This window comes from Olea europaea, chromosome 15, assembly GCF_002742605.1.
Source record: "Olea europaea var. sylvestris chromosome 15, O_europaea_v1, whole genome shotgun sequence".
NCBI lineage: Eukaryota > Viridiplantae > Streptophyta > Magnoliopsida > Lamiales > Oleaceae > Olea > Olea europaea.
The window spans coordinates 4,943,289-4,963,491 of NC_036251.1; the positions used below are offsets into that span (position 1 = coordinate 4,943,289).

At 38.8% G+C, this 20,203-nt stretch overlaps 1 protein-coding gene across 1 annotated transcript; it reads right to left on the reverse strand.

Annotated features, from left to right (window-relative positions):
- Positions 1–876: 876 nt before the first annotated feature.
- Positions 877–1,317, reverse strand: LOC111411135 (sigma factor binding protein 1, chloroplastic-like). The gene has a single exon (XM_023041696.1). The coding sequence runs from the start codon at positions 1,315–1,317 to the stop codon at positions 877–879; it is 441 nt and encodes a 146-aa protein (XP_022897464.1).
- Positions 1,318–20,203: the final 18,886 nt, after the last annotated feature.

Consider the following 20,203-nt stretch of genomic DNA (forward strand, 5'->3'; position numbering starts at 1 on the left):
TGCGGGCCGACTTGGGTTTAGCCCATGTCCCCAAAAAGGGGCTCGGCCCGAGCCTCGACTTGGTTGCTCCAATCACGAGTCAGGCCAACTCAGACTTGCGAGTCAGGCCAACTCAGACTTTTCCTGAGCTAGGCCATGGGCCGCCCGAGCCGCCGAACCTTTTTAACACCCGTACTTAGACTTGGACAAGTTAAATTTTTATTTTTAACTAATTGAGATGAGTTGTAACAAAGAGGGCTCAAGTCCTATAAAAAATTTTAGGCTGTACACCTTGAGCCTGGTTCAGCTCCTTAAAGTTGCATGATCAGCCCGGTTCAACATTGGACCCTATAAATATAGGGTCGAGATCGAACAGCTTTTGCAAACTAGAATAAGACTAGTGAATGGCCCAGTGATGCTCGTCAAATCTTATTAGATATCGTAAGCATTGTTTTTTCTTGTCCTAATAGGGAGAAAACTTTTACTTAGTTGTTGTTGTTTCTCCTTTTTTTTTTTTTTTTTTTTTTTTTTTGGGTCATTGCGTAATTGACATGCGTATCATTTATCCATACTTCGAGAGTACTAAAAAATTTTCCCCTAATGCAATATTTGGCCAAGCTTTATTTACTGCAACTATTTTTAAGTCAATAATACTCAATATGACTATATTTTGACATGAAAATAAGTAATATTTTTCACTTACAAGCTACATATCGTCATGTTATCCTGTCTTCATCAGCAAAAATAAACACATAAAGGATATGAAAAACATTAGGAAAATGTTTTCGTCATTCACTCTGTAAATTAATTATGATATATGTAGACAAGGCATATTTGGAATCCTAACAAATGAATTATTTGGTATATACATACATATAAATATATAGTCTACAAAATTCACAAATCCTCATAACTTCCTAAAACATCCAACTCAGAAGAGTCAAAAAACAAATCGGACGAAAAAATCGCTTCAAATTGTTTTTCCATCTGAGAGCTGAATACACTGTGATTGTCCATAGGCTCCAAAGGGGTCGAATCTGAACTCGTTGGTGATTCGTTTTGAGTCGAGTCATCAATCAAAGTTTTTGGCAGTAAACTTCCACCAGATTGATCATCAAACTCATGAAAACCATTACAACCATCAGACTCCATAAACCGGGACACATCGGAGTGTCTCCCCGTGAGTTCTTGAACAAGGGACCGGAATCTCATCGCGCTAGTCTTCACCTTCATTGGGCTAGAAATATACACAACTTTGAGTGAACTTTTAACATTCCTCTTGCTTTTAGTCTTCTTATCGCAGCTCATCACTCTTGGAACACCTTGTATTACATCCATTTCTAAAGGGAAATCAAGAACATGAAGACCCTAGCCAGTTGAAGTTTGAGGGTTCCTTAAAGTTAGCAGATATATATAGGTGTTGAAGTAAGATTCCTAGGGTACAAGGTTTTTTCTCGGAAGGAGATAAGATTGAATATGTGGAGGAAAAGTGGAAGATTAGATGGGAAATAGGAAGGTTAAAGGAAATGAAATGAAATAAAAGTTTCTATGAAGAGGATATTACTTGAATGACCCGCAATGAAAGATTGTACCGTAGGGAAAATAGTAGTAGAGGTCTTCAAGCCTTGACATGTGTTGCACCTTGGTCCCAATTTGAATAAAAGCAAGAGTAAGAAAATGAAATTCTTTGGGTTTAAGGAGGAATAGGATTCCCATTTCTCATTTCTTTCCATTCTTGCTTTTTCTTTGAATTTAATGACAAGAGTGTTACTAAAATGAAAGAGTAATAAAGATGTCACTGCTACATTGCAACACACGCCAAACTTGAGGGACCTCCATTGCTATATTTTCATAGATTTTTTTAATATTGACTTTCAGAGGATTGGTCACCGAGAATTTTTCTTATTCACATGTGCGCAGTCATGGATGACTTGGGCAAGAAAAGCTTCTCGAAGATACGTGGTTATTTATAATTGGTCGTGTTTGTATTAGGTATTGAAAATATTGTGTGGTTGAGCTGTGGCGGCTGGCTTAACAATTATGGGGAGGCCATTACTTCAACTAGTCCCCATGTTCCTCGCCAGGAATAGAATAATTGAGAGAAAGATATTGTGATGATCAAAAAAAAATGAGCAGCGGAACTTTCTTGTTGAATAATTGGACATGTACGGACAGTAAATTAGTTTTTGTGGATGGATAATGCTACGCGTACATTAAAGTGTGTCGGCCCGCACATGAAGTCAAAGTGGGTTCCCTCGATATAATTATATAAATGAGTGAATATCATTATGGACATTACATTATGTATAAATAACATATTTTTTTATGAAATACGGAGTAAATTTCAAGACACCTATGTACTACTTGTTCCTTAAGTTTTTGAGTTTCTTAATGACAAAAAAAAAAAAAAAAAAAAAAAAAAAAAGAGTTAAGAATTTGGTTCCGGGTGAATCTCGATAAACTAATCATTTCAATTCAAAATCAAATGAAATGATCCTGTCGTGGGTTGATCAGATTTGAATTGATTTTTTACTTTAAAATTTTTTTTTTTAAAGAATTAATTCAACCTTGACATACATCATGTATATAAATGCTCAATAACGAACTCAAACATGAGAAAGTTTAGTCAATTGATTTTTACAAATAAATTTGACTAAGAGAAAGCATCTACTTTATTAAAATTATAAGATAATCTATAGGAGTGTATTTTATTTAGATTGTAACTCTCATTGTAATCCTATAAAATATGAATCCATTATTAAAATAAAATTACATAGTTGAATTTTGACTCTCTCCATTTCTTCTTTTATATTTCTTTTCGCCCTTTAATTTAAAATATGTTATCAATACAAAGTAGCCAATCAAAAATAGAGAAAAAAAAAATTGAAATCAATTGTGCAGAATAATAAGAATCTGGATAGTATGGACAACTATGATAAAAAAAAAAAAAAAAAAGTTGATATCTGAGCGTTCTGTGGTCCGATCTTCGTGAAATTTGGGTAGAACATTCACAGCTCATTTTTGTTTAAATTTCACGGTTAAGATCAAAATTAACGGTTCATTTGTGAGAATAGCTACGTCAAAAGTAGAGAAATTTTAATGTACCACAAAAATTTCAAATTTACGTATTTAAAGAATATTAAATTTGTCAACTATTTAAGGTCCTTTAAAACTTTCCAATGCAAATAAGTCTGTTATTTAAATGTATTTTTAGCTAATTATATGCGTCATTTTTGTGAAGTCTTAGATGTATTAAGTATTTTGACTTCACTAATGCTCCTAAAGAAGAATATATTTATATTGTGATTAATATGGTATCATTGTCCATAAAGAGCACAACTTTACGGGTCGTGCTACATAACCACATCGGTTGACACATCACAAACACATGGGAGCTCGGCATTATTTTATTCGTGTAAGACCCACACCTCGACTGTGAGATGTGTGTTAAACAATATGGTTGAGTAGCATTTTTCCAACTTTACAATCTTTAATAATCTCAAAAAATATATATATAATAGTATTAATTTTCTTAAATAGAGCTCAAATATTCAATGATGTTTATGTTCATGAAGAAATAAAAGTAAAAATTTATATCTATTTCAAACGAATATGGCATTGATTTTTTAGAAGAAACACAAGTCATGTTATTTAAATATTTCGAAGAAATATTATGTTATTATTCTTGAAGTATAACTTTATAAACATAATATTTATAAGGAGCATTGTACTAATGCTCCAAAGAAGCAGGACTATAATAAACAAATATTATAATATTGCTCATAAAGAAGCACAATTTAATATGAAAAATTTTGTATTGATGTTCCTGAAGTGGTACAACTCAACTATATAAATATTCAAGAAGAAAATTATTTTTTTATTTCTAAAAAAAATAAAATTTTACGCAAATCAATATTCTCGTAGAAATTAAGTTAATCTTCGATATAAACCAATATTCTAGTTGAATATTGTGTTAGTCTAAAAAATTAACTTTATATATGTCTGAGTCTAATAAATATGTTACTGTCCTTGGAGAAGCATAACTTATACACTGATAATCCATTATTTTAGAAAAATATATGGTTATTTTAAAAAATAACTAATGCATATTAATATTTTAGGAGAAAAATTTGTCATTTATAAATAAGCAAAAAATTATACTCATTAATATTTTTGAAGAATATTATTTAGTTTTTCATGAATGAATCAAAAGAATATCGTGACATTGTTCTTGAAGAAGCATAATTCTATACGTCAAGAATATTATGATGATGCTTTCGAAGAAGCATAGTTCTCAAAAATTATAAAATCATTTGAATCAAATATTGTCACAAACTTGAAGCTTTTTGATTCAAAAACTTTATGATGTGATAGAATGTTTATATTACGAAACGTGTGTAATGTACCTAGCGTACATACAATTATTCAATTAAACTCATGGTGACTCATTGAAAAGAAAATACAAGAATGTTGAAAATCAATACAATATCATATTGAATTTTGCAAATCTGATTGTAAAGCTCTGCAAGAGCCAGTATAATGTTCTCACATTCTCTAAGTTTTTATTGTACAGCTATTAGAATAATTGAAGCAAACAATGTAATGAACTAGAAGTTTAATAACTATAATATTTTATTGTTTGGCATGACAAATTAGACCATCATTGGACCAAAATGATGCATTTTATTTATTTATTTATTTATTTATTTATTATTATTATTATTTTTCATTCTAATGAATTTCTATATGATACTTGTTCTATTTATTGAAAAACTGTTATCGACCATCGCTAACTAAAGTTGGAACTAAATTTTTATAATCTTGAAATTAATTATGGTGATATATGGGACTTCATCATTTCCATGTTGACTATCTAAATATAATTTGTATTAGATATATACATTTACTAGATAATCGTGTGGTTTTCACAACCTAAATTTTACCAAATCATTGCTCAAGTTTTAATTATTAATTTTTAGATTATACAATCAAGACAATGCGTCTTCATCCCAATATTTTGATAAATATTGGTTGGGATGATGGTAAATGTTTAACAAAATTGATTGTAAAGTGTCTCCTATTAATTTCTTAATCACTACTATTGAAAATAAAGTGCTTCTCATTTTAATTCAAGGAACGCTATCAAGCATCATGCCAACTTAGAAGTGTTCCCTATTATAATTAACTTTTGGTTAGAGCCTAATATTTATGATTTTTGAAAGTGCAATATATGTATAATTGCTCCACTGTGGTGCATGAGATGGATATTAAAGCATATCGATCGAAAATAATGATTGGTTAAATAGAAGGACGCAATCCTACCAAAATTAAATTTACTAGAGAAACTAGAAATTTCTAGATCTACAGTTCAAAAATCTAAAGATGTATTCTTATACAAAAAGTAAATGAGAAAATGAAGTGAAAAATGAAATGCAAGACTCAAAATAATAAATTTTGCAAGATCGTGGTGGATGCAATCACATATCCATATCTTATTATATCCTTGAAGTCTAAAATACGATTATATTCAACTCATCTAGCATGACTCTTACCGTTATCTTTGAAGGATTTAATATGTCTGAAAACTATAATTCAAGTGATATTATCGTGAGAGAGAGAGCAAATATATGTTGTACTCCTTTTTTCTTGACTAAAGTTGTGTCTCATTGAGCTTTCATGGTAAGATTTTTAATAAAGCAACTTTTGTGGTATAGTCAAAAGAATAGTGTACTCTTTTTTCTTTATTGGGATTTTACCTATAGGATTTTTTCTAGTGTAAGATTTTAACGAGAAATATTCTCTGTGTAATAAATATCTACAACTTACAAGATATTTCCCTTCAAAACAATAGTCTTATATGTTACAAATTTTGTACGATTCCCAAAGAAAGTAACAACACAATCTATGTTTCAACAGATCATCATGCTGACTAAAGTCAAATAAATATTGATAAATATCTTCTATGAATATAGCATTGCTTGAATACTATAACAAGACAACGTGAAACATATTTCACAAGAATTGCGATATTGAAGACATTGATGTGCAAGACATCGATAATTTGATACAAAAAATTTCATAATTTTTGAATGATATATCAACATGTTTTTCAAATATAAATTTTATAGTTTAGTTAAATCCTGAAATTAAAGAATTACATAATCTAATAGTTTGCTTACAATATAGTTCAGTAGAAGGAGTTATTAGCATAAATTGTCTCACTTAAAATTTTACCTTTTTACGCATCAATTGTATCATACATTGAAATTAGGTGGAAGTCTGATTTCTTAAGTTAAACTAGAAAACGATAAGGATATATATAGAAGGTGTCTTAACAAATTAAAGACTGGTCTAATTCTAAGCTATTGCTAAAGAAAGTAAAAAAACCTTAAGGATCTGATACACTAGCTAGATTTCACAATGTACAATGTAGCTCTATTGGAAATTTTAGGGAGCTACTCCTCGTTTCTTTTCAAGTTTCTAAGCTCATCAAGGAATCTCTACTCTATTCAGAGTAGAGCATTTTTGCAATCCTAAATCTTTTTGGAAATATCTGTGATGTTATATTACTTTTTTTTTTTTTTTGCTGTGATGTTTTTTTTCTTTTTTTTTTTTTTTGAAATAAATATTGAATTAGCAACAATTCATTTGGGCTTTTTTTTTTATTTAATTTTTATAATTAGACATATATTTACCTCTACTAGCACTAGCCAATGTTTGCTAAAATCTAGGAAGTATACGATACTATAGATAAGAAAAAAGAGTAAATAAAAGATCATTTTACGAGTATTGTGTATTCAATTAGATTTTGATTAATAATAACTTTGACCGAAATAACACAATTGAAGGGAGATTGGTGATTGTGAGGTGAATTCTATAACTATACAAATATAACACTATAATCAAACTATAAAATGTTTATGAAATCTCAATTATTTAAAACCAGTAGTACCTTGAATCACCCTATATTCCTTTACTTTAATCTCAACGCAAGTAATTGACAATATTAATTTAGACTTGACGATCATTGTTCCTATTTTATTTAATAATCTCTCTCAAGTAATATTGAAACTATAATTTTATATGATTTTACTATATCTCTATGAAAGATGCTAATATATGAAAATGAATCGGTCCCAATAACTTTCGCAATAAGATCATGCAAAGCATAAATATATATCTCTATCCACTATCAAACCTGACAACAATTGCTACTACGCATTAAACTTTCTATTCCTTCTCTATGACACAATAAAATTCACGAATCTACTCGATTATTTGTCAAGGAACTAAAATAATTAATAACATAACAACTCAAGCCAAAAAAAGTATTTAACAAAAAATTTTGGAATTAATGTTAAAACTTCAAAATATAAGGTTCGTCATCATCTTAGTGTCTAACAATTAGTCTAGCATCGTAAAATTACACAAACATCATTTTGGAATAATAAAATAGGGAAAATTAAATGTTGATATCTTGAATCTCTCAAAATGATTATTGAATGATATTCTTGTATTTTCGTCTTTGCCTTCTAAATCTGGAGTAAAAGTATTAACTTTGTGTATGATTTTGTGTTTGGTAATCCAAGGTTCTTCTTCCTCCTGAATACCAAAAAAGTTTCATTTTTATAATCACAAGATTAGGATAAAAGTCATTTCCAATCATCTTTTCAAACAGAAGTCTAATTAGAATAAAAGAGAAAAATCTGATTTTGTCCCCCCAAAACCATTTGATCGCATGGTTATCTTCAAAACATGGTGGTGTATGTTATTACCTTGCTGTTGTCAGCAGGTCTAAACATGCGATCACAAGGTTTGTTCTTTCTCTTCTAGATTTATTCAAGATGGTCCTCAATTCAACCTTTTTCGTGCCGCCTTAGACTTTCTTCAAGTTTTTGTCCAACTTTGGTCATTTTTTCATCTTAAACTTTAATTTTGATGCCGGAACTTCTAAAATCTTCCAGATCTCCGAACTGCACAATCATTTGAAAATAAACTATCTCAAGTTTTGTAAGTGTGCAATTTAGTCCCCAAACTTTTCAAAAGTTGAAACTTTTGATAGCTCCTTTTCAGATTAGTCTTTAATTGCTTTGAACTAGCTCCAAATTAGTTTGAAATTGCCCATTTTTTGCCAATTGCATCCAAGTCCGGGTTTTTCCTATGATTAACACAATTATACTACATTACGTAGAAATCCATTTAACTGAAAATAATTTATCAAGGATAATAACACAAATAAGTATGTAAAATTGACTTATCCAATCTTTCCAAACTTAACCTCTTGTGCATCTCAAGCAAGATAATCTACTTAACACACTAGCAAACAAAAATAAAAATTAATCTTGTCTCATTTTTATTTTTTCTTAAATTACTTGAACAATTCATAAATTGCTTCTAAATAATGCTACCAGAACAAAATTTTACTTATCAAATACTCGATTCATTTGTGTGCACACAGTCAATTCAATCACCATAAACCTTAGATTGGTTATATCCTAACCTTTAATGATTAATTATTACAATTTCTCTCTTAAGATGCGCACTCCCATACTTATTATTAAATCTCTCGGATAGAGTGTTTATTCAAAGGTTGCTTTCACAACACATTCCTTTCTTTCTCACTCAAGTTTGGTTGGATATAACCAATGAAAGCAACTTTGTCCATATGTGATGATTCTCCGTAGATTTAAGTGTAACATCCTTCAAGCGTAAATAGGCTAATCAATCTTACTAGAAATCAAGATCTACAAATTAAGTTTCCGAGTCTTAGCTAGGATGCACAACGTTTTTCGATATTACGATTGGTTACATCCTCATATAAAAAAAAATTACATAGTTTTTAATTATTTTAATTTCATTTGCAGGTAGATATTTCGCTCGAACATTGATAAAATCAAAGCGGTTTGCTTCTTCCTATTGCTTCTTCTCTTTAAACTCTAGAGTAGGTAGTACCAATCACACATCTGTATTTTATTTTTAACAAATGCAAACATCTTTTGTCCACGACTTGTGCAATGCCCTTTATTGGGACGAGCAATTGGAATCGGGCTCTTAGTTTACTGTCAATCCCTTGGTTCCACCAATTAAACAAAACACTATACACGAATATTCAACGAACGCAAAATTATTATCTACTTACACAAACAAGTATCAAAATAGCCAAAGTGGAATCATCTAATCACAACTCATGAATCATAAACAATCTCGAATAAAATCATCACAAGCTGGTAAGGTTATACAACTCACATAAGTACACATAACAAGAACATATATTGGAATCCTCTATTTGTGAGAATCCTGATCGAGTAGAGTATGAAAGTGACACTCCTATATCTTCTATTAGGTGGAGACTCAATATCCACTTAGGTTGAGATATGTGAGGTAATGATAGAGGAACACTCCATGGACTTAGAATTTGTTTTGGTTTACTAGTCAGGGATGAAAAGTGAGCAATCTAGGGAGCATAGTTGATGATGAGAGGAGATATGTGTTCTCAAAGTACGAGGTACGGGAATGGGGTAGGACAATTGTGGTGAGATATTTTCGTGGGGTCATTTATCATTGGTTGTATATATTGGCTATTTTACTTGATTAATTTGGTGTTAGTCTCATGTTCTTTGTTGGTTAAACATGTTTGAAAAGATCTAAGTATTATCATATGTTATCTTTTCATCATATGTTTTATATGCTCTTGATTGAACATCGTGATTACCTATTTCTACTTAGATGTTTTTGACCTTAACCCTTGGTGAGTACATGGAACAGGTATGATATATTTACTTCCTATATTCAATATATTTACTCGTCGCTAGCTCAGCATCTATCAACAAGGTGGTAAACAAACTATACTAGTAGAAGAATCCATTTGAAAATATTGATAATGATATAATTCTACGATATTTTCAAATTTGCGTGGGCTACAATTGTAATAGTGTATTTACTTATTTTCATTAATATTATGTTGTTTTAAAAAAATTATATTTTAATTTTAATCCCACAAAATAAAAAGTCTTAAGTCCATCCCTGATGATGTTACTTTTATTGTTGATCTATTTGAAGCACCAGGCTTGTGTTGGTACCTAACGAAAAGGGAACGCCACCATTGAACAAGCAATTATCAATTTTTGTGCTAAGCGCTCATTTCACATCCACAGAAAAATGAGTTATTTTTCCTAAAGAAGATTCGGCCAATTCCAAATCAAAGAAAAGGCAAGGTGACAAAGAAAGTAGCATTCCCTAGTTTGATCATGCATATTTTGAAGATTCAACTTGAGTGTATTTTTCTGTGCTACTCAGTTTTTTTTTATTGAAGAATGTTAATGGAACAGTTATGCAACAAAACACGACCTGTTCAAGGTCACATAATGTTATTTTATTATCCAACTATTAAGTTCAATTATGTAGTCCAAGTGCATAAATGGATGCTCGCTATATTTGTGTATAAATTAGGTCTTAACTACTTTTAACTTGTAATTTCGTGCATATTCCTTCTTAACAGCCGTTCGATATCAATAACTACTCCCTATAATAAGATTTGGTAACTCACGGGCACCCTAAGTGCGATGCACATGCTCTAACTAGTAATGGTTAAAAGAAAGGACTTTTGTGAACCGATTTTTCTCTCTTTTAAGTTGGATCACTATCTCTTTTCGTGTTGGATCAAGTGCGCCTTGCCGAGGCACTTCAAAATCAAAAGTCAACTCAAAACCAAATTATACCAGTTGTAGACATATTTATAGGAAGCAGCTCTTTTCATCCACGATTATTATATATCTATATCTATTCACCTTTAAAAAAAAAATCTATAGTACACTTCTAAAATTATGTAAATTGACCTAAATAGACAAAATAAAATAAAATAAAATATGTCGTTCTAAATAAATCTACTAATATTTATCCCACTAAACATCTTAGGATCTTTTATTTCTTTTGGGTTTTATGTTTAACTAAAATCCATCTAAATATTGGATACACAATATAAACTTCTGTTTTATATCATTTTGAGTATGGTTCATAACTTATGTACTTAATTGGAATAACAAACAATGTCTTAGAGGGTGTTTCGTGGGGATTAAAATTAATATTTTAGTAGATTTTAATAGAAGTTTTTGAAATATGTGATTAAAAAGTGGTGAAACCCAAAAAAGCCTTGGTTAATATTGATTGTTCGACTTTGACTTAGAATAAAATCAAATTTAAATCTGAACGAAACATGTTCTTAGTCTATCCAAGGTATTTACGTACTCTCCATGTGCTTGTACAACCATGTATGTATTTCTGGCAAGTCAAATGGAAAGTTGGGAAAATTCTCCCTCCAAACAAGTAATCAATCATGCCTTGTATGTTTTTACGGCTTGTCAATAATGGAAATATAGCCCCCCGGGGCACAACTCAATTGGTGGATCAATCAACATTTGTCTTGCTTCCAGCGGCATGGTGGAGGTTCGAATCTTGATGGGAACTTGCGGCCAGATTTATTTGGTATGGAGCAATCACTTTGAAGGAGGATCTCTTGTGCGCAGAAGTGTACATGCGGTGGGGGGGAACCTGTGATCCAGTTGAGGCATAATCCGCGATTTACCCCCTCCAAGGTTCTAGGGACAAGGGTCTTGGGGGTTCAGGATTTAGTCTAGTGTAAGTTGGGATACCTAGATATCAAAAAAAATGGAAATACATGCTAGAGTCATTTACAAATGGATAATCATTTTTCTCTCAGTAAAGAAATTAAGTTTCTGACAACCATTATTGTTGACCCCAAAAAGTGCACCAACAGATGCCGGTCTCACCCGCGCTTGCGTGGGCAAATGTCCAACATGCTAAGACACGTGGACGGTTTAAAACGAGCGGTTCAAAGGGCATGGGAGTAGCCCAACGATGCGGGACAACGACGTTCGGAATCCGGCGGGTTGTTCGTAATTCCATTGTACAATAATTACCAACCGGTGTTCATAAATGTATATGTAAATGTGTATAAACTCGATTTGTGTGTTGCAAGTAAACTGAGAGAGAGTTGAGTAAATGTAGTTCTTTGTATTGATTCTTGCATTAGCCTTTTGACATTACACAAGGAAGTATTTATAGTAGTGCATATGAAATAGGAGCCCTTGGATGAAGTGGCACGTGGCCTCATCTCTTTAGTTCAAATATCTTTTCCTAGGTATGGGGCTTGACTTGCTAGCTTATAGCGCATTTATTGCTTGTGCAGGGCCTCCATGCTATTGACAAGACTTAACCTTTATGCTTATGACAAACGTTCCATCAATCATTCGAATAAGATCTGTGCAGGTGATCTCTTGGGAGAAGTGACCAAGGAGGATGTTTCTTTGTGGTTCAAAGGCTCGCACATCAGCTTCAGGGCTTCAGCCATTTGTCATGATACTTCCACTTGAGGGCCTCAGCTGCTCTCGAAAGGTTCCAGTAGCCTGGCTTCGGTTAGTAGGCTTCGGACAAAAAGGAGCTTCGACAGATGGACTTCGGCTCGAAGCAGTTCGGATGTAGCCCACCTCGGCATTGTGTGCCACCTCGACAGGAATGCCACGTGGATCGCCATGAGTGGGTCATTGTCCCAGGTAGGTTGGCCCGGTGTGACAACACGCAACAATAGTCCCCCAAGTCTAAGTATACTCATTTATGTAATGCGTGGACTTTAATGGAGTAAAAAATTGAAAGAATTTTTGAACCCCAAATAATAGTCCCCCAAGTCCAAGTATAGATATTTATATCATGGTTGGAGTTAGAGAAGTGTTGCTGTGGGTGAACGATGAAGTAGGCGAGGTATTGAACTTTTGAAGATGAAGCCGAAGTGATTGAGGAACCGAACCTGCGAGGTTTGTTGCTGAATGATGAGGAGAAAGTCGAGGTGGTTGAGGAATCGAACCTGCGAGACTTGTTGCCGAATGATGAAGAGTAAGCCGACGTGGTTGAGGAACCGAACCTACGAGGCTTGTTGCTGAATGATGAAGAGGAAGTCGAGGTGGTTGAGTAACCGAACCTGCGAGGCTTGTTGGCTGAATCTAGAGATGAAACCGAGGTGGTTGAGGAATCGAACCTGCGAGGCTTGTTGCTGAATGAAAAAGATGAAGCCGAGGTGGTTGAGGAACCGAACCTGCGAGGCTTGTTGCTGAACGATAAAGAAGAAGGCGAGGTGGTTGAGGAACTGAACCTGCGAGGCTTGTTGGCTAAATGTAGAGATGAAGCCGAGGTCCTATGGTAATGATTGTGCCTTGATAGCTGAGCCAATGATTTGATGTCTTGTGCTTGTTTTCGAGGAAAAGTGGCTGAACCGTTACGACTTCAAAGGCGCCTGCTGCCATCGTATTAACAACGCAATTATGAGGGCAGCTGGTGCTTCTAGAAGCAGACGCGCTGGAAGAGGTGCGTGGGCGGCACGCATGATCTGAGGCGTAGGATTAAAAAACCCTTTGAATTCAACGCCTCGGATTGGATCTGAAATTGAGGGCTCAGATTAAGTGAGATTCGATCTAACGGCGGGGGTTCGTCCTGGACCCCTATAAAAGGTGAGGAAATCCCATTTTTCAGGATTTTCGAACACTTGCACTGTGATATTCTCTCAAATCTTCAAATTTTTTCGGCGTCGAGGTTGACTGTAGTTTCAATTTTCGGCCAATCTCCATTTGTGTCGAATTCCCTTAGGTATTTTTTGCAGAAAACACCATTTTACTGTCTTTTTACTGAAAAATAGAGTCGACTTCGGGTAGGGAGCTAGTGACAGTGGCATCTTTAGACTATGGGGTCGGTAAGATGGGGGAGTCCGAGGTGGATAGGTATGCCATGACCGAGGACCCTGTAGATTATACCCAGGAGTGAGGGGCATCTAGGGTACCTTCGAACATGATGTGGAAGAGGTTGGGGGAACTTAGGGAGAGGTATAGTGTATCCCATTCTATAGAAATGTTAGTCCCTGAGCCGAACGAGCGGGCCTGCTATCCGAGGCCCGGCTGCGTGGCCGTCAGTGAATACCTGTTCAAGGCAGGTATGCGTTTACCTCTGCACCCCTTCTCAGGGCGCTGCTTAGGAACTTTATGTTGTCGTCGACCTAGGTTCTGCCGAATGGGTGGAGCCAGCTGGTCGGCTCGTACTTCCTGTAGAAGGAAGTGTCACTTGGGAAGGACATGCCTCTCCATGTATTTATGACCCTGTTCTAGCCTCGGGTGATTAGGAAGGAGTCTAAGGAGTGGTACTACCTCACGCCTTGGGAGGCTCACGCACCTTTTGTGGTGGGACTTCCTTCCTCTATCAAGGGGTGGAAGAAGTCTTGCTTTTGGATGCGAGGTAAGTGGCAAGCAGTGAAGGGGGACAAAGCCCTTACTTGCACCGTGCCGACCTAATACTACGAAGCTCGTGAGTCTCCCAGACCCTACTTGTTTTCTGAAGCCAAGGTTTGAATTTGTCTAACTGTTGGGACTTCCTTTGCAGATAGTAGTACGAAGTTCGAGCTCAGCCGCGAGGAGTTCAAGGTAATAGAGGACATCTACAGGAGGCCTCTGAAGCTTCGCCACTTCGACCACTTGATTGACAGGAGTCGTTATTTTCTGGACTTTGAGCTGATGGCATCCAGAGGTACGAAGCTCCCACAGTTACAATGTTCTTGTCCTTTTTGTTCTAATACTGATCCTGACCTAATGTATTGTGCAGATAAATTCAAGAAGAGTGAGTATCCAGCTCCAGATATGGCTTCCATTCTGAAGGCCACTTCTACTGTGAAGGCGAGGCCTCTGAAGCCGGACTCCAGTGGGACGAAGGAAGTCCGAGGTAGGGTTGAACACCTGTCCAAGGACTGTACTCCGCGGGCCTCGGAGGAGGCAACACCTCAGAGGCAGGAGAAGCCGAAGGAGCCTCGGGGGAAGGAGAAGGTCCCTGAGGAGCCAAAAAGGAGGAAGCTGGTGCATATCTCCAGCTCGGTCGAGAAATTCGGGACCTCTGTGTCCCGTGAGGCAAAGCAAACTGGAGAGCCGAAGTTGCTTGCAGCCGCCTCAAAATTGAGATGGTTAGAGAGGTAGAGGCCGAGGAGGCTAGAGTAGATGCTGCGAGGCGCGCTTCGGAGGCTGTCGAGGAGGAGGCTGCGAAGGAAAAGTCGGTTCATGAGAAGGGAAAGTCTCCGAGCTTCTTAGCTGGGAGGAAGGAGGCACTGGCCCCCGCCTTGGTGGAGGCTCTCCCTGAAGAGATCTGAAGCGCCACTGAGAACTTCTACAAGTTCTGGACAGAGAGGTGGCAGCTGCACACCTCCATTTGCGATGCCACTGATCTGACGAGGGCATTAGTGAGTCAGAGCGTCAAGACTTTTGGCCTCGCTCTTGAATGCAGGGAGGCCCTTAGTGAATTTCAAACAAGGACCCAGGCCTCGGAGGGGAAGATGGCCTCCCTCGCAGAGGAGCTGAAAGCTACTAAGGCCGAGGCTGAGGAAGCCAAGGCCCAAAAAGTTGAAGAATCGGCGAAGCTTGAGTCTGCACTGGCCCAGATCGAGGCCTTAAAAAAGGAAGTATACGAGTCACAGTGCGAGGTGGCCTCCTTAACAAAGAAGGTGGAGGTCTCCAATGAGCACCAAAAGGTGACTGCTGAGGCCCTGGAGAAGGTAAATCTCTCCTTGACAGGTGCTCAAGAGGCTTATAAGTATCTGGAGGGCCAAATGAAGTGGTACGTGGACGACGCCTCTCATGCAAGGGAAGAGGCCCAGACTGCAGGGGAGGAGGCGGTGAAGGAATACATCGCCAACTTCCATACAACTGAGAAATATAAGAACTTCAGTGCATACTGGAGGAACTTCGCCTATACCGAGGTGGTAGAGCGGGCGGAGGAGCTGTATCCCAACTTGGACCTGACTCAACTCAGGTCTGAATTTGTGGATGAGGTTCCTCAGACCCCAGCTGAGGAGGTGCAGGGTGATGAGGCAGCAGATGTCGAAGCCCCAAGTGCTGAGGCAGAGGAAGCAACTACTGATGCCCAAGTTGCCGAAGCCCCAAGTGCTGAGGCGCCTCCACGATCTAGCCAGGCTTAGACTAGGTTTTCCTTTTCAGTACTTTGAATGTAATGGCTAGAGGCCCTCCTTTGTAATCCCTTTTGAATATTAATATAATGTTTTTCTTCATTCATTGTTGTTCTTTATGCCCAAGTTTTTGTGCCTCGTTAAACAAACGAATTGGAAGTTGATAAGAGCACGAACTAAATAACTTTAACTTGGTACCTTGACTTCAATCAGTCAACTGTATGAAACTCGGACTGAAATAAGTAAACATGACTTAGGAAACTGTGTGAGCCTCAAACTTAAGCAAATGAACAACTTAAGGAGATGAATTGTGTGAGCCTCGGACTTAAGCAAATGAACATAACTTAAAGAGATGACCTGTGTGAGCCTCGGACTTAAGCAAATGAACATAACTTAAGGAGATGAACTGTGTGAGTCTCGGACTGTAGTGGTGGTGGCTTCTCCCCTTGGCATTCAGCAAGGCCAAAGAGAGGCATGTGCTAGCGCCTCGGAGTTCAAGCGAGGTGGCCCAGAGGTGGGTCCCGAGCCTTTCCTCCAAGGTGACGACATGTTGGATGGTGCAGCTATGTTGAGGCTTCTCCCCTTGGCGTTCAGCAAGGCCAAAGGGAGGCATGTGCTAGCGCCTCGGAGTTCAAGCGAGGTGGCCCAGAGGTGGGTCCCGAGCCTCTCCTCCGAGGTGACGACACATCCTAGACATGGTGGATGGTGCAGCCATGTTGAGGCTTCTCCCCTTGGCGTTCAGCAAAGCCAAAGGGAGGCATGTGCTAGCGTCTCGGAGTTCAAGTGAGGTGGCCCAGAGGTGGGTCCCGAGCCTCTCCTTCGAGGTGACGACGCATCCCAGACATGGTGGATGGTGCAACCATGTTAAGACTTCTCCCCTTGGCATTCAATAAGGCCAAAGGGAGGCATGTGCTAGCGCCTCGGAGTTCAAGCGAGGTGGCCCAGATGTGGGACTCGAGCCTCTCCTCCGAGGTGACGACGCAGTACGACACGTTGATTTAACCAATAAATTTTATTGAACCATAGAAATATTACAAAGGCTGGGGAATGTCATCCAGCATGTTGGTACAATTTATTGATAATAGATCCTGAGGTGCTCAATGTTCCATAGACGGGGTTGTGCTTTGCCATCCATGTCTTCAATCTATTAGGTGCCAGGTCGAACTTCCTCTCTGATTTTGTATGGGCCTTCCCAATTCGGGCCTAGGAAACCGAAACCAGGTTCTTTTGAAGATAGAAAGACCCTTCTGAGTACAAGGTCGTTGATTCGAAATGACTTCTTCTTGACTTTGGAGTTGAAGTACCTTGTCATTTTTCTTTGATAGGTGCCGAGCTTCAGCTGGGAGTCGTCTCTTCTCTCTTCAATGAAATCGAGGTTGAGCCTCCGAAGTTCATCGTTAGTTACTTCGCTGAAGTGCAAACGTCGTGGAGATGGAAGTCCGACTTCCATGGGGCTCATTGCCTCAGTCCCAAATGCCATGAGAAAAGGGGTCTCCCCAGTCGGGGTCCGGTGTGGTTCGGATCGCTCAAAGTACTTGGGGCAGCTCATCAACCCAAGCTCCTTTGGATACATCAAGCTTCCTTTTTAGGACTTGCTTGATGGTCTTGTTTACGGCTTCCACTTGGCCATTTGCTTGAGGGTGGTGAGGTGTGGAGAAGTACTTCTTTATGCCGAGCTCCTCACATAGTTTTCTGACCCTTTTGTTGTCAAACTGTCTGCCATTGTCTGAGACAATCGAGTAGGGAATTCCGAACCGGCAAATAATATTTTTCCATAGGAACTTGGAAGTGTTAGCTTTTGTGATTTTTGCCAGTGGTTCAGCTTCGACCCACTTTGTGAAGTAATCAATGGCCACTATTGCGAAACTTGCACCTCCTCTATCCTTAGGTAGGGGACTTATGAGGTCCACGCCCCATTTTGAGAAAGGCCAGGGGCTGGAGACTGCAGTCAAGTCCTGTGATAGTTGTCTTTGCATGGGAGAGAATCGTTGGCATTTATTGCATTTTCGTACAAATTCGAGGGCGTCCCGTTTCAGGGTAAGCCAGTAGTACCCTTGCCTCAGTATTTTTTGTGCCAGAGATAGGCCTCCAGAGTGGTTTCCGCACACTCTCTCGTGGATTTCTCTTAGTATGTAGGTAGCCTCTTCTCCTCCGACGCATCGTAAGAGTGGAGAAGAGAAGCTTCTCTTGTAGAGAATGTCATCAATGAAGAGGAAGTGGGCCGACCTCCTCCTTAGCTTATAAGCCTCATTCTTGTTGGTGGGCAGCACCTGGTCCTTCAGATATGCTATGATCGGTTGCATCCAAGTGGGAGTTCTCGCGACCCACACGACATTAGGGACCTCGGTAGAAGGCAGGAGGAGGTGCTCAATAGGCACTACTGTGAGTAGCTCTGAGTCTTTGCTACTAGCAAGCTTCGAGAGTGCATCCGCATGTGTGTTTTCGATGCGGAGAATCTGGATTAACTCGAACTTTTCAAAGGACGAGATAAGGTTCATTACCGTTTTCAGATAGGAGGCCATCGTTTTGTCTTTGGGAGAGAAGTTACCATTGACCTGGCTAACAACTAGCTGGGAGTCACTACTGATGAGTAGCCTCTTTACTTGCATTTCCTTGGCCAGTCTGAGGCCCGCAAGGAGTGCCTCATTCTCCGCTACATTATTGGTGGCTTTGAATCCGAACCTCATCGCCGAGGTGAGCTTGTGACCCTCGGGACTGATGAGGACCACACCGGCCCCTGAGCCGAGCTCCCAAGCTAACCATCGACGAAGAGGCTCCACGTGGGGGGCTCAATGGGTTCCATAATTGCATCCATCTCAGGTAGGTTTGCTAATTCAACCACAAAGTCAGCTAAGGCTTGCCCCTTGATGGCTGCCCTAGCCTTGAACACAAGGTCGAATTCACTTAGTTCCACTGCCCATTTCAATAGTCTTCCTGGGGAGCCAAAGGAGCAAATTTGTAAGTACATGAATGGTATGAGCTTGGAAGTAGGGCCTCAGTTTCCTGGAGGCCGTGATTAAGGCCAGAGCGAGCTTTTCCATATCGGGGTAACGGGTTTCCGATGATAGGAGCGCTTTACTCGTATAGTAGACGGGGAGTTGGGTGGACCCTTCTTCTCGAATCAGAACCGAACTGATGGCCTCATTGGAGACGGCCAGATACAATTGCAAGATGTTACCGGGCTTCGGCTTGGAGAGGAGGGGGGCCTGTCCCAGGTGCCTTTTCAGTCCTTGGAAGGCCTCTTCACATTCCTCAGTCCATTGGAATTTCTTCCCAACCTTGAGCACTTTGAAAAATGGGAGGCACTTGTCAGTCGCTTTGGAGACGAAGCGGCTAAGTGCTGCCACTCGTCCAGTTAAGCTTTGCACTTCCTTTGGTTTTTGAGGGGACCTCATCTGGCACAAAGCCTCAATCTTCTCGGGGTTGGCCTGATTCCTCGTTGGTTGACCATGTACCCCAAGAACTTGTCGGAAGCCACCCCAAAGGCACATTTAAGCGGGTTGAGCCTCATCCTGCACCTTCTGAGGATTTGGAAGGTATCGTTGAGGTGCGTTATGTGGTCCTCTGCTTCTAAACTCTTCACCAGCATGTCATCCACGTAGACCTCCATTGTCTTGCCAATGAGGTCCGTAAACATTCTGTTCACGAGTCTTTGGTAGGTTGCTCCGGCGTTTTTCAACCCAAAGGGCATCATTTTATAGCAATAGAGACCTCGGTCCGTGATGAAAGAAGTGTGCTCTTCATCGGCCGGATGCATGGGGATTTGGTTGTAGCCGGAGTATGCATCTATGAAGCTCAACAACTCGCGTCCGGCCGTGGAGTCTACCAATTGGTCAATCCTTGGAAGCGAAAAGCTGTCTTTTGGGCAAGCTCTATTGAGGTTGGTAAAGTCGATGCATACCCTCCATTTGCCATTGTGTTTTTTAACCAGGACTGGGTTGGAAACCCACCTCGGATAGGTGGCCTCCCTCATGAAGCCATTTTGGATGAGCTTCTGAACCTCTTCCTTCAGGGCTTCATCTTGAGCGTGCCGATTTTTTCGGTGCCTACGCCCTTCCCTGAGCCTCTCTGCATCATGCTCCCTTCGTCGTGGGGATTCATCCCTTTGACGGGGAGCGGCCTCCTCACGCCCACGTCGGTTGTCGTGCCTGGGTAGGGGCCTGTTCGCATGGGGCGAATCATGTCTGTCTCTAGCGATAGTCTCTGCAATCCGTGGTGCCA